This window comes from Macaca nemestrina, chromosome 4 (assembly GCF_043159975.1).
Source record: "Macaca nemestrina isolate mMacNem1 chromosome 4, mMacNem.hap1, whole genome shotgun sequence".
NCBI lineage: Eukaryota > Metazoa > Chordata > Mammalia > Primates > Cercopithecidae > Macaca > Macaca nemestrina.
The window spans coordinates 92,333,938-92,359,837 of NC_092128.1; the positions used below are offsets into that span (position 1 = coordinate 92,333,938).

The window sequence follows — 25,900 nt, forward strand, 5'->3', positions numbered from 1 at the left end:
GAACTGGTTGATGTTTGGGTCTGAGCTTATGTACCATAGTGAGAATTCTATAATGGACCAGGTAATGAATAGTGCGATTGGAATGAATATTATGGAGAAGTAATCTAGTTTAAAGCTTAATGTTAGATTTAATGTTTGGGTTATTACTCAATGTCAACTCCAAATGGTTGTTTCTTGGTTTAAGAAGATGTATAAAGTTGTTGAAGGAAGACTAGTAATAAAAGCATATATTACGGTTATTTTCACATAGTTTGGGTATGAGCATTTTTTACTGGGGTTAATGAGGGTGGCAAAAATTGGAAGAGTTAGGGAGATGAGGGTTGTTATCATAATAGGAGTGTACATGGTTATTACTTTTATTTGGAGTTGCACCAATATTTTTGGCTCCTAAGGCCAATGGATGGCTGTCATCCTTTAAAAGTTAAAACTGTAATTTTAAGTACGGAGACATGGATTAGCAGTCCTTGCGAGTTTTCTTGGTAAATAAGCAGTGGTAAGCTTCTATAGTTAGATTCACAGTCTAATGTTTTGATTAAACTATATTTACAGGAAGTAAACCCTAGAATGATGTTGGGGTTGAGGGATAGGAGGATAATTGGAGCAAGGTGTATGAATATTAATATGTTTTCTCGTGTGAAGGGGGGTTTTATGTTAATTATGTGGTGTGTAAGTGTTCCTCGTTGTATTGTGATGAATATGTGGAGAGAGTAGAGAGCTGTGATTAGTATGTTAAGTCCTGTTAGTATGATGGTAATATGGGATCAGGAAAATGAGGTTGCGATTACGAAGAGCTCGCCTAGTAGATTGATAGTGGTGGGTAGGGCAAGGTTAGTAAGGTTTGCTGTGAATCATCAAAAGGCTATTAGTGGGAGTAGGATTTGGAGTCCTCGGCATAGTAGTATGATACGGCTGTGGGTACGTTCATAGTTTGAATTAGCTAAGTAGAAATATATGGAGGAGGTGAGTCCGTGGGCAACTATAAGGATGGTTGCGCCAGAGAAGCTTCAGGGGGTTTGAATAAGGGAGGCTACAATTACTAGGGCTATGTGACTTACAGAAGAATATGCTATGAGTGATTTTAGATCTGTTTGTCGGAGATATGTTGAGCTTGTTATGACTATGCCTCATAGGGATAACATGAGGAATGGGTAGGCTATGTTTTCTGTTAAGGGGTTAAGAATGGAAGTGAGTCGTATTATGCCGTAGCCACCTAGTTTTAGGAGTACTGCGGCAAGAACTATTGATCCTGCAATAGGGGCTTCAACATGAGCTTTGGGAAGTCATAGGTGTAGACCATATAGGGGTATTTTTGCCATAAAAGCTATTATACATGCTAGTCAGGTAAAGTCGTGGGATCAGGTGGTTGTTAGTTTTTGGTCTGTGAGTGTTAGTAGTATAATATTTAATGAGCCTGTGTTGTTGTAGGTATGGTTTAGTATGATGAGTAGGGGTAGGGAGCCGGTTAGCGTGTAGAATAGAAAATATGTGCTTGCGTTGAGACGTTCTGTTTGGTTTCCCCATTTAGTGATGATAATTATGGTAGGAATAAGGGTAGTTTCAAATAGGATGTAGAATATAATTAGTTCTGTAGCCATGAATGTCAGAATTAAAGTGATTTGTAGAAAAATTATTATGGAAAGGTAAAGTTTTTTTTGTGATGGGGGTTCGTTGCATAGGTGATATTGGCTCGCTATAATCATGAGAGGTAGGAGTCAGGCAGTTAGCGTTAGGAGGGGTGTTGTTAGTGGGTCAGAGGATAAGTAGGTTGAATGATTAAGGAGGTTGCTGTTGGTTTGGTTGAAGAATAATAGGGGAATGAGGCTGACAGGCTGTATATGGTCAAGTTGATTCAGATTATATTATTTTTGGAAAGTCATGTTATAGGCAGTAGTATGGTTGTGGGAATAATTATTTTTAGCATTGAAGCAGGCTTAGGTTGTGGATATAATCTAATCCGTATGTATTGGAGATTGAGATTAGTAAGGCAAGACCTACTGCTGCTTCGCAAGCGGCAAATACTAGCAGGATAATGGGTATGATGTTGATTAGAGGGAAGTGTATGTTCGAGGCAATAAGGGCAACTATGATAAAGAGTGATATCATTATTCCCTCTAGACAGAGGAGAGAAGCTACTAGGTGTGAGCGGTAGGTTAATATGCCTAGGAGTGAAATGGTAAATGCTAGTATAATGTTTATATAGGTGTTTATATAGGTCTCAGTAAATCTGAGTAGTCATATAACTATTCAAACTTAGCCAGCACGAAAATAAAAAGAAAAATATTAACCAGTTATTAAAACACGGGGAAAAAAAAAAGTTTCAAAAGAGAGACTAAGAAGCCCTGATGGCTTTACAGGTGAATCTTAAGAAGCTTTCAAGAAACATCCCATTCACAAGATTCCAGCAACCTGAAGAAGAATGAACACTCAAAAATTATTTTATGAAGCATGTCTGATTTTTATAAACCCATAGTATAAGAAAGGAAAAAAATATAGATCAGTCTTTCTCATGTACATGTAGATACAAACATACGAAACAAAGCAATCAAATACCAATATACAAGTTTTCATTTAAGGAAAATAAGTTTCACTTAACATTAGAAAATCAGTATAATTAATTGCATTAACAAATTAGGAAGAAAAAATCATATGATTATCGCAAGAAATGCCAAAAGAACTTTAGCTATCATTCAACATTCATTCATGATAGAAACACTTAGAAGACATTTTTTACCTAATAAAAGAATTAAACCTCTACATAAAATACTATACGATAGGGAACATGAAAGTTCTTAGTAGCATTAGTAATAAGGGTGAAATATAGGAAAAGCCAAAATGACTATTAGAAGTAAAAAAAAAAGTGCATATTCATATAATGTAGTACTGTGCAGTAGTAGAAATGAGCTTCACACACATCATCGTGAATATATAAGTGAACATAAATATCAATTGAAACGTGACATATGTAGTAAACTACATTTCACAAACATAAATTTTAATATCTAGCATTTAGCAGTACATTAATGTGAAAATATAAAAATTAGACTATTACATAAAAAATTAGGTTTTGTGGTTAAATAGTAGGGAAAAGGGATAAAATTGAGAAAGGCATTAAAAATTATTAGTCATATTTCTTAGGCTAGATGGGGAGCAAACTCATATCTTTTTACGTGTATAAAATGTTTCATAATAAAACATTTTAAAACTAAGAATTGCAGTTCTTGTTTGTGAAGATATAACTTGTGAAAATGAAAGCAGGATACTAATATTCTTCTTTACATAGTAGGAAATGAAGAGAGCAGAGCTGGGGTTGGGAAGATGTTAGGCAAGGGCAGAAAATTTCAGGAATAAGTTCACAAGACTTCTTGTACAACATAGTGACTATAGTTAATAGCAACATACTGTATTTTGAAAATTGCTGAGTACATTTTAAGTGTTCTTACCATAAAAAGTGTGAGATGATGAGGTATGTGAGGTAATGCATATATTAATTAGCTCTATAGAGCCATTTCACAATATATAGATTTGTTTTGTTTTGTTTTGTTTTGTTGAGACAGAGTCTCACTCTGACCAGGCTGTAGTGCAGTGGCACGATTTCAACTCACTGCAGCCCCAACCTTCCCTGGTCTCAGGTCATTCTCCCACCTCAGCCTCCCGAGTAGCTGGGACTACAGGCACATGCCACCATGCCCAGCTAATTTATTTTTATTTTTATTTTTTTGCACTTTTAATAGAGATGGGGTTTCGCCACGTTGCCCAGGCTGGTCTCAAACTCCTGGGCTCAAGTGATCCACTCACTATGACTTCCCAAAGTGCTGGGATTACAGGCATGAGCCACTGTGTCCGGTCTCGCAACTTCAAAGCATCATGTTGTACGTGATAAATATGTACAATTTTTATTTGTCAATTGAAAAAGAGTTGAAGGTTGATGGAACACAAAAGCATTAAGTATGGGTATTTAAAATTCAAAGAAACTGAAGCCATACAATTGTTGAATCTTGGGAGGAGGATGGGAGAAAATAGAAAGTGGAAAAACAAAGTCAAATCCTTCTTTTGCAAAGCCAGTAGTAACCTAATATAATGTCTAAATGTGATCAATCAAGAGAGAGCAGCTTGAGCACAGAATTGGGAGTTACAGAAACAGCATCCGAAAGAATGAGAGTGAACCTGAAGGATTGCTTTCCTGCCTTGCAAATGCTCCTCTACACCTTGAACTTTTACCATGTAAACATAGTACCATTTTGTTAATTAAAGATGAAAATTAAGAGTTGGTTCATCACAAAAGAAAAAACATGCCAGTATTTAAGTTTGGTGTAAAATGTAAACTGTTCTACATAGATGGCATATATACGTGAACCTTGATAAAGATAGTCATATGGTGATGTTTTCATACTGGGCTGTGTTTTTAGCTTTGTGCTTTATTTCACAAATTCTCTTCAGTGCATTTGATATTATTGATAATCTGTAGGGTATTTTTTAAATCTGAAAGTTTTAATAAACAGTCATTATTAAAAAGATAATTCATTCTTACGTGGAAGTTTCTAGAGCCCCACCTTTTGTTCCTCAGAGAATTCCCCAGTTCTCAGTACAAAAACCAAGAGGAAAAATTGTATTCAGAGAACTCTGATGAGGAGGAAATTTTGCTAAAATACGTGTATAGGGAGAGGATTGTTAAGTTACTGTGTTTAATAGTAGTCGATTCTCACTTTGAGTAGCTGAGTTTGCTCTTCTAAAACCTTCTACATTTTGCCAATAATTATGCTGCAGATTTCTTTTTATTTTCCTTTTAAAAATCAAAGATTGAAATGTCGAGATAACCAGAACTCCAGAACTGCGCGTCTTCTCTTTCTCTGGCAGTTTGTATGCAGGTGTTTATGTTCTCTCCTTAGGCAAATCAAGAGCTCGAGGCCTTAGAAGAAGAAATGTGGCAGATGCAAGAATCTACTCGTCTTTTTGAAGTGGCTCTTCCAGAGTACAAACAAATGAAACAGTGTCGCAAAGAAATAAAATTGCTCAAGGGACTGTGGGATGTCATCATTTATGTTCGAGTAAGATGTACTTTTTCAAAATCTGCTTTTTATTTAGTAGTTCTTTTATATATGCAGTTTGTAGAGCCTGGGCATTCTATTTGGGTTTTGTAATGCCTTGAAATATGTGGAAATTAGGTCCCCACCCCAGCCCCAAATTAGAATTCATATATCTCTGTTAGTGGATTATTATTCTTTGAATAGCAGTTGTTTTTATTTTTAGTTCAGGATGCAACTTTGTATAATAAGCTAACTGCCTCAAATCCTTTGGGGAGATTGTATAGAATATAAATAAAAATTAATATATAAATATATATTACACATGTAGTCATCTGTGCATACCAACTCATACATATACCTATGCTTATACTTACATGCCTGGGCATATACAAACAGACCCTTACTAGAAATAATTTGTATATGGTTAATTAAGTTAAAAACTTAAGTGAAAAAATAAGTTCTAGGGAATGAGGCATATTGCAACAAGCACTATAATCTTTTAGGGTAATTGAAAGCCATATAGAAATATAATTATAAAATATGGTCAAGAAATGGTTAATGAGAGTTTTGTTTATAATGGATGAAAATTTTCATGTGAAAGCTTATTACATGTAGAATTGTAAAAGTCTGTTATTTAATCTACTTATCAGTTTATTCAAAGTACACAGGATTAAGTGATAATGATGGTATGTGTATGGAATTTATCATCGTTACTATAAATTAATATATCATAATGTTTTAGCCTTTAGTTTGACATGTTCTGACAACTTTTTTGTTTTGGTGATAGGGAAGTTTTGACAAGTGCAGTTAATATTTAAAAAATTGACTTTCCACTGGATGATAGAGTTACTGTGAATCATCAGTTTATATATTTTGCTGCAGAGACTTGCTTTCACCAAATGTTGTTGACACTTTTATCTGCTTTTGCGTTTTCAGAGAAGCATTGATAATTGGACTAAAACCCAGTGGAGACAGATTAATGTGGAACAGATGGATGTAGAACTCAGAAGGTTTGCCAAGGCGAGTTCCATAACTGTCTATTACAACAATTTATCTTTCTCAGCACCACCTCCTTCCATCTCCCCTAACCTAGTATCTGGTGTATTGGGCTGCATGTACTTATTTACTTCTAACAGAGTGATAACAGACAGTGTTTTTTTCACCCTTAGTCAGTTGCACTTCTAATCAAGCCTGCCTTTCTGTGAGTGAATTGATAGAAGCATATTAGGGTTAATGAATTTATGAGAAGCTACTCTAATTATGAGCTTCCTACAGCTTCCTAGAACAGAGAGGAACATTATCAGGGCCAAGGGGTCAGACTTCTGAAAGCTTTTGATTTCTTTACTTAGCAACCATAAACATTTTGTATCTGAAAAGGTACCTTTTGGTTCTGGAATTTGGGCAACTAATAGGAATATGCCACCTCTGGATTTATGTGGAATACTGTGATCTCTGTTCTTATTAATGACTCTGGTATCCCAAGGGAGCTCAACATATTACAGAACTGAGCCGATTGTAATTTGGTACTTACTGGACTTTGATATCTTTTCTGCATAGCAGTATGCCCTCTGAAGACAGAGCATCTTTGGATAAAGCCAGAATGCATATCAGTGAAAGGCAGTTAAAAGTGACAGGGCCATTTGCTTTTTTCCACCCCAGGGCTTCTTTGCTTCGGCTCCTACCCACTCTCGCCTGTATTTTCCCCTATATTATGCCAGTCCCAAAGACCCAAACTAAAATGTCCCTTCATTCTTTTGGATGTCATGGGGTCACATTGCCCTTTATTTAGTGCTGAGTTCTAGTTATTTTCTTATGGGTTTTCTCATTCACAATTGCTGATGTCGTTCCTTGGGCTGAGAGGACCAGCCAAGTCAAGGGACCTATTTGGCATTTTAAGATGGTGAAATATTTAAGTTTCAAGAAACAGGCACTCAAAGGTAATCATCATTCCAAAGCTATTGTTTAAATGAGTCATGTATTCCGAAGGAGATCTTAGTAATCCAATAACAGTCTGTTTTCATTTATTTATGTTTATAGAGGAAACATTCTTTATTGCACGTGTCCTGTGAACTCTGTTACTTACCTGTGTTTCCTCATGGGACATTCGGTTAGATCTTGTGAATGAGAAAGCAATGTATCCAAGTGGCTTGTACATAGTAGACTTGCAATGTACAAATGAGTGGATCCCTTTCCGTTTCTCTGGTTTTGGTCCTTGGTCTAGGAGTTCAAATGCTTTCACTCTTTTCTAATCCAGGAGTTGGGAAATGTATGTTTATTCTTCCAAAGGAGGCAAATTATTAATATATACTTGTTGTTATATCTTTGGAGCCAGGTTTTATCCTCCACTTTTCTTTAGGAAATTGGGTCACTCAACAAGGAAGTCCGCATCTGGGATGCTTACACAGGCCTGGAAGGCACGGTTAAGGATATGACAGCCTCCCTGAGGGCCATCACAGAGTTACAGAGCCCTGCCCTCAGGGACAGGCATTGGCACCAGCTAATGAAAGCTATTGGGGTCAGTATCCTCGGTCTCACTAATTGAATATTTTTGTGACTGTGAAGTGTTACTTCTTGGTTTGCATCATCCAGGATGAAGTGTAATTTATGAAAAGGTCTCTAGTCAGACGTAGGAGATCAAGCTCTTTGAGGGGACCAGTGGTCTTGGATGCCCAAGGTCCTAGTTCTTGCTCCCCTTTTTTCTCTTACTGGCTATGTGACCTTAAGCAAGTCACTTAACCTCTTTCATTTGAGTTTTGCTTTTTAGTAATCAAATGGGAAGGGATGCTATCTGCTCTTATACATTAGGGGTATCTTGCAAGGAATAAGTGAGATAATATGAAAACATTTTATAGAGCTAGCCATCTGGTGAGATGGCTGCAAAGAATCTTTCTATGGAAAGGGTCACAAAGCATAAAAGTGAATTTGTGGGAAAAAGGAATCCAAAATTGTGATTTCTTTTTCACCCATAATTCATTTAATAATGGTGCCTTTTTTTCATGGTCTTTTGATGATTTTGATTTTATTGCAGGGCATAAAGTGGTTTCTCATGTGTCCAGGCCACTTGAGCTTCTATTTTCTTGCCTTTCTATGTCTATTGAAAGCAAATATAACAACCTTATGCACTCTTCACGGAAGATGACCTTTATGAGTTTAAAATATATAAAAAGTCTAATATGTGTATGTTTTCATTAAGCAAATCAAGAGTTTGAGGGGCACACTGAAGAAAGACTCTCAGGATGTGAAGGGGTGTTGCAGAGTAGGAAAACGGGCAAGGGCATTGTGGAGAAGTGGGGACAGCCTGGGCTTTGTGGTTCTAACCCTAACACTTAGCAGCTCTGGAATCTGGGACAAGTTGCCTGTTCTTTATGACTCGGTTAGCCCTTTTATAAAATAAATATAATACTTCCCATGCAGACTGGGTGAACACATTGGAAATTTTATATATATGTGTGTATATATACACACACCCACACACATACGCATACATATATATAATATATAAAATATAGATGTACACACATATATACACATATATTTAAAACACACATATGCATACACATATATACACATAGTCATGCACTGCATAATGACATTTCAGTCAGTGCTGGACCACATGTACTATACTGGTCACATAAAAAGATACTGTATTTTTACTGTAGCTTTTATATGTTTAAGTATGTTTAGATACACAACTACTTAGCACTGTGTTATAATTGCCTGCAGTGTTCAGTAACGTGCTGTATAGGTTTGTAGCCTAGGAGCATGGCATAAATGGCATAGCCTACTACACACCATCTACCCTAGTTGCATAGTAGGCTATGCTATCTAGGTTTGTGCAAGTTCACTCCATAGTGTTCACACAATGACAAAAATCACCTAACAATACATTCCTCAGAACATATCCCCATTGTTAAGTGATGATTGACTATATATAAAGGACCTAGTATGTAGTAAGTGCTTAATAAATGGGTCTCTGAAGCTATTGTCACTATTGTATTTTTTATAGAGTCTTTTAGACATTGGCTATTTAGACTTTGTAATTAATTTGTGCATTCAGAAAATTTGTATCGAATCTTTGAATGTGTAGTAGATTATGTGCTCTGCTCCCCATCCCCTTCTCATATTTCTGCCCATAAAATTTTGTCTCAGCATAGCCTCTACTTGCCTGTGTTATGCCTTTTTGCCAGCTAGAAAAAGTCGCCTGCTCTGACAGACAATTTAGAAAAAGGCACCCTCCTCCAGGCTGTCCCCAGGACAGCAGAGCAGAGGCTGGATTCCATCTCCATTTGTCATCTGGGCTGGTGTCCATGTTCAGTACACAAATTGCACAACTAATCAGGGTGGCCCTATTACACATCTCTGCTCATTCCTTCTCAAGGGCAGACCTAGCTCCCTGGTCCCAGCAACTCTAGAGTGAGGCCAAAATTGACACAGAGATAGCCTGGCAAAACTCATCTGGTTTTCTCAGGACTTTCCAGGTTTTAGCACTGAAAGTCTTACATCCCTGAAATCCACTTGCTAGAAACCCCTCAGTCCTGAGCAAACGAGGGCGTTTGGTCCTCTTATGCAGAGGGATGGATGGTACTGAAGAATGTTAGAGGGTAGGGAGGGGCAGAGCAGACAGTGGCAGCTTCCCAGAAGCAGTTCTGGATATTCTTAGCAAAAGCAGGAAAGAAAATGGCTTTCCTGCAACCCTGTGGCTGTCTCAACTCTTCACTTTCAGGAGACATGAGTGAGTTTGGGTATGTCAAAGAGCTGAGGATGTCTTCAAGACCAAATATAGGGTAGGGAAGGGTAGTCAATGTGAGAGAAGAGGAGTCATTGTCACAAGGCAATGTGGAAATGAGAATTATTTTTCACATGGTAAATATGAAGAATGACACTATGAGTAAGAGTATTTTTTGCCAATGAACTGAGATTAAATTAGTGGTAAAACTAGGTTAAATCACAGAAGCAGCTGGGAATTATGTTCAGTGAATAGGGTTCTTTAGGAAGAAAAGACAAATGAGCCACTATCTGATTCCTGGGATTTCAACCAAATTATAATAAATGAACAATGAGATTCTCTTTAAAAATGGGTTTTGTGGGCAAAGGAGCTAAGAAACGTGCTGACAAGGGAAAGATAAGAAACAAAGAAAATAGGGTAGCACAAAAGTGACTAAACCTTGGCCCTTGCTTCTGGCAGGTGATGCCTCAGGAATTGTGAGTTAAAAAGGAATGTCTTAGATTGTCCACATCTTTCAAGACGAGACATGTATTCAGCACCTGACTTGAGTATATTTTAGTTAGGATTCATTTTACCAGCCTTTAGGCAAAAGGAACCGTTAATGTATGTGGAATATAAAGTCTATCTTTTTTTCACCCCAATCAGGTCAAGTTTTTAATAAATGAAGCCACAACTTTGGCAGATTTGTTAGCACTGCAGTTACACAGAGCAGAAGATGATGTCCGAAGGATTGTGGACAAAGCAGTGAAAGAGCTGGGGACTGAGAAGGTAGTGTCCTTGGGCTGGGTCATTTCTACTTGGTTAATTTTGGGTATTTGCATAGAAGCCAACTTAGAGAAAAGTCCTTTTGATGTCCTGGGAGCCTGGAGAGATGAGTCCCACTTTGTTCCTTGCTGTTCATTAGGTGTGGGATGAGCAGGAACTAGGATCATTCTAAGCCATAGTAAAACAGGAGGATTGGTCCTGTTGATGATGATGATTATAGCAGAAAATACTTACATATCCTTAATATAAATAAAGCCACTCTAAGTGCTTTATTTATATTAACCCATTTAATCTTCTGAGGTAAGTAATAGTATCTCTATTTTACAGATGGGGAAACTGAGGTATACAGAGGTAATTAACTTACCCAGATTCACACAGAACACTGAGATTCACATTTAAGGCGTTAGCTATTTCATGCTGGCTAATTTGTAAATAATATCTACCAAACATTTAGGTAGTCATTTAAGTCCCTTCTTGCTCTCAAATTCTGTTTTGGTTAGGGATGATAAACTCACATTCAATAGAAGTTTGATATCCGTGTGATGCTCATTCCTTTGATGTGATAATATTCATTCTTCAAACCCCATCACTGTGAATTACTTGGAGGAAAAAACTGAAGCCAATAATACTTGATATCAGTTTGCATTTTTGAAAATCGAAAAATAATTAATTCCAGATAATAGCCTAGATGTTGATTCTCAATTAAATTTTGTGCACATTAATTAATTTATATTGTTGATTACTAGGTTATTAATGAAATCAGTCAGACCTGGGCAACCATGAAGTTTTCTTATGAAGTTCACTATCGAACAGGCATTCCATTACTAAAGTCTGATGAACAACTTTTTGAAACTCTAGAGCATAACCAAGTAAGATGGATATTTTTATTGCACATGTTTTTTAAATTTTATTTTTATTTAACAAATAATTGTATATATTTATAGGGTAGAATGTGATATTTTGATACATGTTTACAATGTGAAGTGATTAAATCAGTCTCACATACTTAACATTTTTTTTTTTTGTGGTGAAACACTTAAAATCTCCTTTAGGAATTTTGAAACATACAATGTGTTATTATTTATTATAGTCACCAACTGTGCAATAGATCACTAAAGCTTATTTCTCCTGTCTAACTGAAAATTTGTACCCTTTGATCAACAGCTCCTCTTTCCCCCTCCCCCAGGCTCTGGTAACCATCATTCTACTCTCTATGAGTTCAACTTTTTTAGATTTCATGTATAAGTGACATCATGCATTATTTGTCTTTTTGTTCCTGGCTTATTTTGCTTAGCATAATGTCCTTTAGGGTCATCCATGTTGTTGCAAATCAGGATTTTCTTCCTCTTAAAGGCTGGGTGGTATTCCATTGTGTTTATATACCACATGTTCTTTATCCATTCATCTCACAATGGACACCTAGGTGGCTTTCATATCTTAGCTACTGTGAATAATGCTGCAATGAACCTGAGAGTACAGATATGTCTTCAGTCTACTGATTTCATTTCCTTTGGGTATATACCCAGAGATGGGATTGTCAAATCATATGGTAAGTCTATTTTGAGTTTTCTGAGGAGCCTCCATCCTGTTTGCTGTAATAGCTGTATTAATTTACATTCCTACCAACAGTGCAAAAGGGTTCTCTTTTCTCTGCACTCTCACCTACACTTATCTTTTGTCTTTTTGATAATAGCCATTCTAACAGGTGTGAAGTGATATCTTATTGTGTTAAATTTGCATTACCCTGATGATTGTGGATGATGAACATTTTTTCAAATATCTGTTGGTCATTTATAAGTCACCTTTTGAGAAGTATCTGTTTGGGTCCTTTGCCCATTGTTTTGATTAGGTTACTTGGTTTTTTGCTTTTGAGTTAAGTTTCTTATATATTTTGGAAATTAGCCCCTTATTATATCTATGGTTTGCAAATATTTTCTCCCAATCCATGCATTGTAGCTTTGCTGTGTTGTTCCCATTGCTGTACAGAAGCTTTTTAGTTTGATGCAACCTCATTTCTTTGTTTTTGCTTTTGCCTGTACTTTTGAAGTCATATTCAAGAAATCTTTCTGTAGACCAATGTTGTAGAGCACTTCCCCTAGTTTTCTTCTAGTAATTTTATAGTTTTAGGTCTTACATTTCAGTCTTTAATCCATTATGAGTTGGTTTTTTTATACGGTGTGAGATCAGGGTCCAATTTCATTTTTCTACTTGTGGATATCCCCTTTTCAAAGCACCACTTATTGAAGAAATTGTCTTTTCTCCATTGTGTGTTCTTCTAAATTTTGTTCAAAATCAATCTACCATAAATATGTAAGTTTATTTCTCGGCTCTGTATTCTGTTCCATTGGTCAATGTGTTTGTTTTTATGCCTGTACCATGTTCTTTTGATCACTATAGCTTTGTAATAGATTTTGAAGTCAGGTAGAGTGATGCCTCCAGCTTTGTTCTTTATGCTCAAGATTGTCTGGGCTATTCTAGGTCTTTTGTCATTTCATCTAAATTTTAGAATTTTTTTTCTATTTCTGGAAAACATTACATTGGAATTTTGATAGGGATTGCATTGATTCTGTAGATCTCTTTGGGGTAGTGTCTTAGTCTGTTTTATGCTGCTACAACAGAATACCGCAGACTGGGTAGTTTACAATGATCAGTAATTTATTTGGCTCACTGTTTTGGAGACTGAGAAGTCCAAGATCAAAGGGCTGCCATTGGTAAGGGCCTTATTGCTGTGTCATAACATGGTAGAAGGCATCACGTGGTGAGAGAGAAAGAGAAGGTTGAACTTACTTTTAAAACAAACCCAGTCATGATAATGAACCCACTTTCTTTTACATGTTTTTTTTCTTTAAAAATTTTTTTGCACATGGTGACTGACAAGAATCCACTTTCTTAATATAACTAATTCAATAATGAGGGCAGAGCCCTCACAATATCTCTTAAAGGTCCCACCTCAAACACTGTTGCATTGTTGATTAAGTTTGCAACACATGAGCTTTGAGACACAATAGCAGGTAGTACAATAAATAGCAGGTAGTATGAACATTTTAACAATATTAAATACTGGGATAACTTTAAATATTGAATACCTTTCCATTTATTGGTACTATCTACATTTTTTTCATCAATGTTTTGTAGTTTTTACTATACAGATACTTCACCTCCTTTGGTTATATTTACTCTTAAGTGTTTTATTGTTTGATACTATCATGAATGGGATTGATTTCTTAATTTCTTTTTCAGATAGTTTGTTGTTAGTATAAAAGAATGCTGATTTTGTGTGTTGATTTTGTACCTTACAAGTATGCTGAATTCATTTGTTAGTTCTAACAGTTTTAGGGTGGAGCTTTTAGGATTTTCTAAATAGAAGCTTATATCATCAGCAAACAGACACAATTTCACTGCTTCCTTTCCTATTTGAGTGCTTTTTATTTGTTGTCTGATTGCTCTGACTAGAACTTCCAGTACTGTATTGAATAGAAGCATAAGAGTGGGCAACCTTCTCTTATTCCTGCCCTTAGATGAAAAGCTTTCGATTTTTTGCCGTTGAGTATATTAGCTGTGTGCTTTTCATTGTTCAGCCTTTGTTGTGCTGAAGTACATTCTTTCTATGCCAGATTTGTTGGGAGTTTTTAATCATGAAGTGATGTTGAATTTCATCAAATGCCTTTTCTGCATATATTCAGATGTTTGTTTCATTTTGTCCTTTTAAATATGGTATATCCCATTGATTGATTTGCATATCCTTGCATTCCTGAGATAAATCCCATGGATCGTGGTGAATGATCCTTTTTAGTGTACTGTTAAAATCAATTTGCTAGTATTTGGCTGAGGATTTTTAAAATGTATGTTCATCAGGGATATTAGCTTCTAATTTTCTTTTCTTGTGGAGTGTTTTTGGATTTGGTATCAGGATAATGATGGCCTCATAAAGTGAGTTTGCAAGTATTTCTCAAGTTTTTTTGGAAGAGTTTGAGAAGGATTAGTATTAGTTCTTCTTTAAATGTTTGGCAGAATTCCACCATGAAGCCCTTCTGTTCTAGGCCTTTCTTTTGAGGGGAAATATTTTAGTATCAAATCAGTGTCTTTACTCATCTGTTCAGATCTTTTATTTCTTCTTGATTCAGACTTTGTAGATTGTGTGTTTCTAGGAACTTAACCTTTTCAATTTGTTGGCGTATAACTGTTCATAGTAGTCTCTTATGATCCTTTGCATTTGTGTCGTATCAGTTGTCATAACTCTTCTTTCATTTCTGATTTTGAGTTATCTCCCGTTTTTCCTTAGTCTGGCTAAAGGTTTGTTGATTTTGTTTACTATTCAAAAAACCAATTCTTCATTCCATTGGTCTTTTTGTTGTCTTTGTAGTCTCTATTTCATTGATTACTGCTCTGATCTTTATCATTTTTTCCTACTATTGATTGTGGGCTTAGTTTGTTCTTCTTTTTCTAGTTCCTGAAGGGTTAGCATTAAGTTGTTTATTTGAGATTTTCTTGTTGTTGTAAACATTCATTGCTAAAAACTTCCCTCTTAGAACTGGCTTTGCTGCATTCCATAAGTTTTAGTATGTTGTGTTTCTGTTTTCATTTGTGTCAATATATTTAAAAATTTCTCTCTTGATTTCTTCTTTGACTCATTGGTTGTTCAGGAGCATGTTATTAATTTTCATGTATTGGTGAGTTTCCAAAATTCTTCCTGTTATTAATTTCTACTTTTATGCCACTGTGATTGGAAAAATACTTCATGTTATTTTTGATCTTCTTAAGTTTTTATCTAAGATTATCTGGCAGACTTAAAAAACATTTATGTTTTTTCATATGGATGCATAAGAGATGTTCATAATTTGGAGATACATGTGATAATTTAATATATTCATATAAAACATAAAGATCAAATCAGTGTAATTGGGATGGCCATCATTTTAATATTTGTCTTTTCTTTGTGCTAAAACTATTGGACTTTTTCTCTTCTAGCTCTTTTGAAATACACAATAGATTATTGTAAACTGTAGTCACCCTACTGATCTATCTAACAGTGGGTCTTATGAGATCCACTTTTTAAAAAAATTTCCCACATGTGAGTGGGAATATGTGATATTTGTCTTTCTATACTTGCCTTATTTCACTTAACATAATTTCCATCCACATTGCTGCAAATGACATGACTTCATTATTATTTTTATGGCTGAATAGTATTCTATTGTATATACCATTCTTGAATCTGTTAGTGGGCACTGAGGTCAATTCTATACTTTGGCTATTATAAATTAGTACTGCAAAAAAACATAGAAATGCAGATGTTTTTTCAACATATTGATTTTCTTTCTTTTGGGTATATACCTAGTAGTGGAGTTGCTGGATTAAATTTTTTGTTCTTTGAAAACTCTCCATACTGTTCTCCATCGTGGCTATACTAATTTACATTTCTACCAACAGTGTAAAAGCGTTTCCCTTTCTCCACATCCTTGCCAGCAGCATCCATTGTTGCTTATCTTTTTGGTAAAAGCCATTTAATTGGGGTGAGATCATATCTCATTGTATTATGATTTGCATTTCTCTGATGATTAGTGATGTTGAGCATTTTTTTCATGTAACTGTTGGCCATTTGTATGTCTTTTTTTTTTGAGACAGAGTCTCACTCTGTCGCCCAGGCTGGAGTGCAGTGGCGCGATCTCGGCTCACTGCAAGCTCTCGACTTCCGGGTTCACACCATTCTCCTGCCTCAGCCTCCTGAGTAGCTGGGACTACAGGCACCCGCCACCATACCTGGCTAATTTTTTGTATTTTTAGTAGAGATGGGGTTTCACTGTGTTAGCCAGGATGGTCTTGATCTCCTGACCTTGTGATCTGCCTGCCTTAGCCTCCCAAAGTGCTGGGATTACAGGTGTGAGTCACCGAGCCCAGCCTGTATGTCTTCTTTTGAGAAATGCCTATTCAAATTTTTTGGCAATTTTTAAATCAGATTAGGATTTTGTTTTGTTTTGTTTTGTTTTGCCACTGGGTTGTTTGAATTTCGTATGTATTCTGGTTATTAATCCCTTATCAGATGAGTAGTTTGCAAATATTTTCTCCCATTCTGTAGGTTGCTTCTTCGCTTCATTAATTGTTTCTATTGTTGTGCAGAAGCATTTTGTCTTGGCATGATCCTATTTGTCCAGTTTTGCTTTTGTTGCCTGGCCTTTTGAAGTCTTACACACACAAAAACCTTTGCCCACACCAATGTCCTGGAGCATTTCTCCAGTGTTTTCTTCTAGTAGTTTTATAGTTTCAGGTCTTAGATTCAACTCTTAATCCATTTTGATTTGATTTTTGTTTACATTGAGAGATAGGAATCTAGTTTCATTCTTCTGCATATGGTTATCCCGTTTTCCCAGCACCATTTATTGAAAATACTGTCCTTTCCCCAATTGTATGTTCTTGGCACCTTTGTTGAAGATTAATTGGATGTAAATGTATGGGTTTATATCTTGGGTCTCTATTCCGTTCCATTGGTCTCTGTGTCTGTTATTATGCCAGTACTATTCTGATTTGGCTACTATAGCTTTGTAGTAAATTTCAAAGACAGGTAGTTTGATGCCTCTAGTTTTGTTCTTTTTGCTCAGGATGCTTTGACTATTCAGGGTCTTCTATGATTCCATATAAATTTTGAAACTTTTTCTATTTCTGTGGGAAAAAAGTCATTGGTATTTTGATAGAGATTGCATTGAATTTAGACATTGCTTTGGTAGTATTGTCATTTTAACAATACTCTTCCAATCCATGAGCATGGAATATCTTTCTGTTTTTTGTGTGTGTCTTCAGTTTCTTTCATTAGTGTTTCATAATGTTTCTCATATAGAAACTTTCACTTTTCATCTTTCACTTCTTTGGTTAATTTGATTCTTACATATTTGATATTTGTAGCTACTGTAAATGTGATTGTTTTCTTGATTTCTTTTTTCAAATGTTTTCTGTTGGTACATATAAATGCAACTGTTTTTTGTATGTCTACTTTATATCCTGCAACTTTCCTAAACTTGTTTATCAGTTCTAACAGTTTTTTTGGTGGAATCTTCAGGTTTTTCTAGGTACAAGATCATGTAATCTGAGAACAAGGCTAATTTGACTTCTACCTTCCAATTTGAATGCCTTTTATTTCTTTCTCTTGCCTATTTGCTCTGACCAGGACTTTTAGTACTATATTGAATACGAAGAGTGAAAATTTTTACATTTCCTTCTTAATTTCTTCATTGATTTATTGGTTAGGAGCATGTTGTTTAATTTCCATGTGTCTGTGATGTTTCTAAGGTTCCTCTTGTTACGATTTCTAGTTTTATTTCATTGTAATCAGAAAAGGTACTCAATATGATTTCTACTTTTTAGAATTTTTTGGAACTTGTTTTGTGCCCTAAGATATAATCTATTCTGGAGAATCCATGTGCTGACAAAAAGAATGTGTATTCTGCAGCAGTTGGGCAGAATGCTCTGTGTCAGTCAGGCCTACTAGGTCTAGTGTGTAGTTTGATGTTTCTTTGTTGGTTTTTGAAATCTGGAAGATCTGTCCATTACTGAGAATGGGTGTTAAAGTCCTGTACTATTATTGTGTTGCAGTCTATCTTTCCCTTTATCCCTTTAGGTCTATTAAAGTTTGTTTTATATACTTGGGAGTTTAGGTGTTGGGTGCACAGATATTTAATATTTGTAATTATTATATTCTCTTGCCTAATTGATTCCTTTATCATTATGTAGTCACCTTCTTTGTCTCTTTTTACAGTCTTGATTGTAATGTATTTTATCTGATCTAATTATAGCTACTCCTACTCTTTTTTGGTTTCTAGGTGCATGGTATATCATTTTCCACTCTTTCACTTTCAGTCTATGTGTGTCTTTATAGGTGAAGTGGGCTTCTTGTAGGCACTGTATAGTTCTGTTACATTTCTTTAGCTGTTCAGCCACTTTATGCATTTAATTGGAGAATTGAGTCCATTTATGGTCAGTGTTATTAAAGACTTATTACTGCCATTTTGTTACTGATCTTCTCGTTGCTTTGTAATTCCTCTTTTTTACTTTCTTACTGTTTTCCTTTATGGTTAAGTGATTTTCTCTGGTAGTATGTTTTAATTAATTGCTTTTTATTTTTAGTGAATCTATTATAGGTTTTTGCATTGTGGTTACCACGAGGTTTAGAAAAAATATAACAAGTTATTTTAAAGAGATGACAACTTCTGTTAGATCACAAAGAAAAAAAAACTAAGGAAAAAATGAAGAAGAAACTCCATTCCTTCCCCTACCCCACATTTTGCGCTTTAGTTGTCTCAATTTGCATATTTTAATATCATCTACCTCTTAACAGTTTGCTGTAGCTATTGTTTTTGATAGATTTGTCTTTGGGGCTTCATGATAGAGGTATGAGTGGATTACACACCATAGTTATAGTACTAGAATATCCTATGTTCATTCATGTATTTAATTTTACCACTGGGTTTTATGGCTTTAAACAAATTGTTTAATGTCAGTGTTTTTCTGTTTCAAATAGAAGAATTTCCTTTAGCATTTTGTGTAAAACTAGTCTGGTGGTAGTGAATTAGCTCAGCTTTTGTTTGTTGGGGAAAAGACTTTAATCTCTCCCTCATATTTGAAGGATAAGTTTTCTGGACACAGTATTCTTGATTAGCAGGGTTGTGTTTTTGTTACATTTAGCACTTGAAAATGTCATTCCACTCTGCTGGCCTGTATTCTTTCTTTTGAGATGTAGCTTGTCAAATTGGAGCTCCTTTATATCTTATTTGCTTCGCTTCTTTTGTTGCTTTAGGATTCTCTATCTGTCCTTGACCTTTGAGAGTTTGATTATTATATGACTTGGAGTAGTATTATTTGGGTCCATTCTATGTGGTGTTCTCTGACCTTCTTGTACCTGAATATTTATATCTTTCTCAGGTTTTCAAAAGTTTTTAATATTATTTATCTTGTAGATAATCTTTACTGCTTTTCATTCTTTTTTCTCTTAAATTTGTTAAGACTTGTTTTGTGGCTGTATTAGTGTGTTTTCATGCTGTTGATAAAGACATACCCAGGACTGGGCAATTTACAAGAGAAAGAGATTTATTGGACTTACAGTTCCATGTGGCTAGGGAGGCTTCCCAATCGTGGTGGAGGGTGAAAGGCATGTCTCACATGGCCGCAGACAAGAGAAGAAAGCTGTGCAGGCAGACTTCCCTTTCTAAAACCATCAGATCTCTTGAGACTTCTTCACAGTCAGGAGAACAGCACAGGAAGGGCCCGCCCCCATGATTCAATTACCTCCCACTGGGTCCCTCCCACAACATATGGGAATTCAAGATGAGATTTGGGTAGGGAGACAGCCACACCATATCATTCTGCCCCGGCCCCTCCCAAATCATGTCCTCACATCTCAAAACCAATCTTGCCTTCCCAACAGTCCCCCAAAGTCTTAACTCATTTCAGCATTAACTCAAGAGTCCATAGTTCAAAGTCTCATCCAAGACAAGGCAAGTCCCTCCCACCTATAAGCCTGTAAAATCAAAAGCGAGTTACTTCCTAGATAAAATGGGGATACAGCTATTGGGTAAATACAGCCATTCCAAATGGGAGAAATGGGCCAAAACAGAGGGGCTACAGGCCTCATGCAAGTCTGAAATCCAGCAGGGCAGTCCAATCTTAAAGCTCCAGAATGATCTCCTTTGACTCCATGTCTCACATCCAGGTCACGCTGATGCAAGAGGTGGGTTGCCACAGTCTTGGGCAGCTCCACCCTTGTGGCTTTGCAGGGTACAGCCTCCCTCCCACCTGCTTTCATAGGCTGGTGTTGAGGGTCTGTGGCTTTTCCAGGGGTATAGTGCAAGCTGTCAGTGGATCTACCATTCTGAGATCTGGAAGACAGTGGCCCTCTTCTCATGGCTTCACTAGGTGGTACCCCAGTAGGGACTTTGTGTGGGGGCCCTGACCCCACATTTTCTTTCTGCTCTGCCATAGTAGAGGTTCTCCTTGAGGATACTGCCCCGACAGCAAACTTCTGCCTGGGCATCCAGGCATTTCCATACATCTTGTGAAATCTATGCAGAGGTTCCCAAACCTCAATTCTTGACTTCTGTGCACTGGCAGGATCAACACCACTTGGAAGCTGCCAATGCTTGAGGTTTGCATTCTCTGAAGCCACATACTGAGCTCTATATTGGCCCCTTTCAGCCATGGCTGGAGTGGCTGGGATGCAGGGCACCAAGTCTCTAGGCTGCACACAGCATGGGGGAAACCCCTTTTTCCTCCTAGGCCTCCAGGCCTGTGATGGGAGGGCCTGCCATAAAGATCTCTGATGCCCTGGACACATTTTCTCCATTGCCTTGGGGATTAACATTCAGCTCCTGGTTACTTTTGCAAATTTCTTCAGTCAGCTTGAATTTCTCCTCAGAAAATGGGATTTTCTTTTCTATCACATTGTCAGGCTGCAAATTTTCTGAACTTCTATACTCTGCTTCCCTTATAAAACTGAATGCCTTTAACAGCACACAAGTCACTTCTTGAATGCTTTGTTGCTTAGAAATTTTTTCTGCAGATACCGTAAATTATCTCTCTCAAGTTCAAAGTGCCACAAATCTCTAGGGCAGGGGAAAAATGCCACCAGTCTCTTTGCTCAAACATAAAAGGAGTCACCTTTGCTCTAGTTCCCAACAAGTTTTTCATCTCCATCGGAGACCACCTCAGCCTGGATTTCATTGTCCATGTCATTGTCAGCATTTGGGTCAAAGCCATTCAAGTCTCTAGGAAGTTCCAAACTTTCCCTTTGTGTGTGGGGCCCTGACCTCACATTTTCTTTCTGCACTGCCATAGCAGAGGTTCTCCATGGGGATACTGCCCCTACAGCAAACTTCTGCCTGGGCATTTTCCCGTCTTCTTTTGAGCCCTCCAAACTGTTACAACCTCTGCCTGTTACCCAGTTCCAAAGTTGCTTCCACATTTTCAGGTATATTTTCAGCAGCACCCTACCCTACTGGAACCAGTTTATTGTATTAGTTCGTTTTCATGCTGCTGATAAAGACATATCCAAGATTGGGCAATTTACAAAAGAAAGAGGTTTATTGGACTTACAGTTCCATGTGGCTGGGGAGGCCTCAAAATCATGGCAGAAGGTGAAAGGCACGTCTTCTATAGTGGCAGACAAGAGAAGAGAGCATGTGCCTGCAAACTCCCCTTTTTAAGACCATCAGATCTTGCAAGACTTATTCACAATCATGAGAACTGCATGGGAAAGACCTGCCCCTGTGATTCAATTACCTCCCGCTGAGTCCCTCCTACAATACATGGGAATTCAAGATGACATTTGGGTGGGGACACAGCCAAACCATATCACTGGCTTAACACATGATCTGTTTTGGAGACTGTTTCATTTGCACTTGAGAAAAATCTACATTCTGCTATTGGATGAAATAGTCTGTCTATGTGTCTATCAGGTCTATTTGGCCTAAGGTGTTCAAGTCCACTGTTTCTCTCTTGTCTGTCCAGGTGATCTATTCATTGTTGAAAGTGGAATATTGTAGTCCCCTACTATTATTATATTGCAGTCTATCTCATACTGCAGATCTGTTCATATTTGATTTATATATTTAGGTTCTCTGATGTTGGTTACATATGCAGTTTAAATCAGATTTTATTTTAAATTGTGATTTTTTACTTTTTTCTAGTTCTAATACTCAACATGTATTTATTTATTCATTGAGCATCTAACTGTTACCAGCTCCAGGTACGATACCATTTGTGATCTAAAGTTATGAACACTTGTTCTCTAGGAAGATGCACTTGAGTAGGGAGACAAGCAAAAGGACTCCAAGGAGTCTCAGAAGAGACAGGGAGGCTTTGTGATTAAGGTGGGTGAAAGACCCAGGGAGGGCCTTAGAAGATGATGGTGCTTATGCTGAGACTTGACAGATACTCTATTATTCAGTCTATTATTCTTCAAAAAATGACAGTCAGGAAAGGGTGTTTAGGCAATGAGGACAATATTAGTAGCACCTTGGAATGACAGGATGTCTCTAGCGTTCAAAGGTAATGTTAAGACTTTAGTTTCCTTGAAATACAGATTTTCTTTATAGGGATAGTGAAAGGTAGGCCTGGACAGATAGTCTGAGCACGTGCTGTATGGTCTTGAATTCTAAAATCGTAGGTGTTAGCGTCTCTTCAGACATGAGAAGAAATGTGGAAGAGACAAACTATTCAGAGGAAATAACAGTAGTATTATTACTAGATGTGAGATATTTAGGAAAAGAAACTGGTTTGGAGAGATGACACTGTTGTTATTGGTTTATTCAGTGTGAGAGCCGTTTATGCAAAGGTGAAACCAGACCACAGCTCAACACAGAGGTTCAGCCAAGAACTGGTGTCTGGGAGTTCACTGTCAGTATTTGAGACTTGATGAACTAGATAGAGAGTAAAGGAGATAAGCCAGCTGAGGATAGAGCATTGGAAAAGGCTGAATTTGGTGAACAAGAGGAGAAGACAAAAATGAGGCAGCAAGAGAGTGGTAAGAGAAATAGTTGAAATAGGATACTGTAATATCATAGAAAAGTCAAGGGATAAGGGTTTTCCCTCAAAGAAGAGTCAAGAATGTTAAATACCTAGAGTAGAGAAAAATGAGGAGTAGAGGTCATTCTACTCAGTGACTTTCTGAGATTTCAATGTCATAGAATGGTGAGAAGTACTAGCTAGACTGCATGGCATTAAAACAAGTGCTGCTGGGCTAAATATTGAGTACCCATGGACACAAAGTAGGGAATGATACACACTGGGGCCCACTTGAGGGTGGAGGGCAGGAGGAGGGTGAGGATCAAAAATGTACCTGACAGGTACTATGCTCATTACCTTGCTGATGAAACCATCTGTACACCAAACCCCTACAACGTGCAATTTACCTATGTAACAAGCCTGCATATGTGCCCCCCAAACCCAAAATAAATATTGGAAGGGAAAAAAAGACATATGAGGACAGACTTAAAACATTTAAGTTAGGCAGATATGTAATGCTCTGTGATAGAAGCGTTTCAGACGTACTAGACTTATTTTAATTAAAATATAATTTGTTAGCTTTTCTTTTAATATAAACATGAGAAACAAAAACCACATTAATTATAGCATTCTTTTCAAAATAAAACTGCAACCAATAATTGAAAAAAAACAAAAAACAAAAACAAGCACTGGTGATAGGAGAGCTGTGGAGCTTAGCAGTAACTGAAAAGGGAGGAAAGTGGAAGCTCGAGGGCCTAGCAGGCTGGTGGGGGGCAGTTTTGTTTTATTATATTATATTTTATTTTATTTTATTTTATTTTATTTATTTATTTATTTATTTTTTTGAGACGGAGTCTCACTTTGTCGCCCAGGCTGGAGTGCAGTGGCCTGATCTCGGCTCACTGCAAGCTCCGCCTCCCAGGTTCACTTCATTCTCCTGCCTCAGCCTCCAGAGTAGCTGGGACTACAGGCACCCGCCACCATGCCCAGCTAATTTTTTGTATTTTCAGTAGAGACGGGATTTCACCGTGTTAGCCAGGATGGTCTCAGTCTCCTGACCTTGTGATCCGCCCACCTCAGCCTCCCAAAGTGCTGGGATTACAGGCGTGAGCCACCGCGCCCAGCCTATTTTTTTAAGATTAATAAACATATACCTACACAATCTTGGCATGACTAATAGGCAGGGATGAGGGGAAGAGCAATGAAAGAATACAGTTTAATTCCCAATGCTGAACCCCGATACACAATTTTTTTTTCTGCTGGCAGTAGATCCTGGGCCTTTTTGAGGAAGACATATGAGATACAGCTGCTTATATTTACCTTTTCTCTTTTTGGAAAAATGTTAATATGAATATTTACTACCATTAATTCACTCATTCACTCATTTAGCAAAAACTTATTAAATGCCAGTTCCAGATATTACATGCTACGTCTAAGAATCCAGCAATAAACAGATATAGTGCCTCCCTCATAGCACTCACATTCTACTAAATTTAGCTACTATTTAAAATTCTTCGCCTTTATTTTAGGTTCAGTTGCAGACTCTTCTTCAAAGCAAGTATGTAGAATATTTCATTGAGCAAGTGTTAAGCTGGCAAAATAAATTAAACATAGCAGACTCGGTCATCTTCACCTGGATGGAAGTCCAGCGAACTTGGTCTCACCTGGAAAGCATTTTTGTCTGTTCAGAAGATATTCGAATCCAGCTTGTGAAAGATGCTAGAAGATTTGATGGGGTGGATGCTGAATTTAAGGTTTGTCAAAGACAGGTTGTATGCTATTCTAGCAAAGTTTTGTAAAGAAACATGATTTGGAGCATCGTATTTATAAAAATGAATATATTTTTGCGTGAGTAAGCAGGAGTCAGGATACTTTTCCTGCAACGGGTCAGGTAATAAATATTTCAGGCTGCGTGGATCATGCAGCCTCTGTAACACCTTCTGAATGCTGCTATTATAACATGAAAGAAGACATGGGTAATATATAAACAAATGGATATGATTGTATGTCAATAAAGCTTTACTTGTAGATACTGAAATTTGAATTTCACATAGTTTTCATGTGTCACAAAATATACTGTTTTTTATTTTTATTTTTATTTATTTATTTATTTGTTTATTTTGAGGCAGAGTCTTGCTCTGTCTCCCAGGCTGGAGTGCAGTGGCCTAATCTCAGCTCACTACAACCTCTGCCTCCCTGGTTCAAGCGATTCTCCTGCCTCAGCCTCCTGAGTAGCTGGGAGTACAGGCATCCGCCACCACTTCTGGCTAATTTTTGTGTTTTTAGTAGAGGCAGGGTTTCACCATATTGGCCAGGCTGGTCTCGAACTCCTGACCTTGTGATCTGCCCACCTTGGCCTCCCAAAGTGCTGGGGTTACAGGCGTGAGCCATCGCACCCAGCCGGTTATTTTTTTCAGTGATTTAAAAATGTAGGCTAGGCTCGGTGGCTCACACCTATAATCCCAGCCTTTTGGGAGTCCGAGGTAAGAGGATGACTTGAGGCTAAGAGTTCAAGACAAGCCTAGACAATATAGTGAGACCCCTTCTCTACTAAAAACTTTGTAATAATTAGCTGGGCAAGGTGACCCACACTTGTCTAGCTACTCGGGAGGCTGAGGTGGGAGGATCACTTGAGCCAAGGTAGTTTGAGGTTACAGTGAGCTATGACTGCAGCACTGCACTCTAGCCCAGGTGACAGAATGAGACCCTGTCTCCAAAATAAATGTAAAAACCATTTTTAGCTTCTAGGTCATGCAAAACAATCATCAGGCCATATTTGTCCCAGGTACCATAGATTGCCGACCCTTGTGGTAATAAAGGTAAACAGATTCATCCTTAGAGGTAAAAGACTGAGAAAAGACAACAGGTAGAAAATACTACTACTAGTTTCGGTTTTTCT

At 37.2% G+C, this 25,900-nt stretch overlaps 1 protein-coding gene across 1 annotated transcript in view; it reads left to right on the top strand.

Annotated features, from left to right (window-relative positions):
- The window catches only part of LOC105475674 (dynein axonemal heavy chain 11), a 373,683-nt gene that overhangs the window by 70,718 nt on the left and 277,065 nt on the right, over positions 1 to 25,900 (top strand). Inside the window, exons 21-26 of the mRNA XM_071094928.1 lie at positions 4,887 to 5,045; positions 5,961 to 6,044; positions 7,381 to 7,539; positions 10,396 to 10,518; positions 11,262 to 11,384; positions 24,531 to 24,755. Of these exons, the coding sequence (XP_070951029.1) occupies positions 4,887 to 5,045; positions 5,961 to 6,044; positions 7,381 to 7,539; positions 10,396 to 10,518; positions 11,262 to 11,384; positions 24,531 to 24,755 (873 nt within the window). The remainder of the gene's footprint in view (positions 1 to 4,886; positions 5,046 to 5,960; positions 6,045 to 7,380; positions 7,540 to 10,395; positions 10,519 to 11,261; positions 11,385 to 24,530; positions 24,756 to 25,900) is intronic.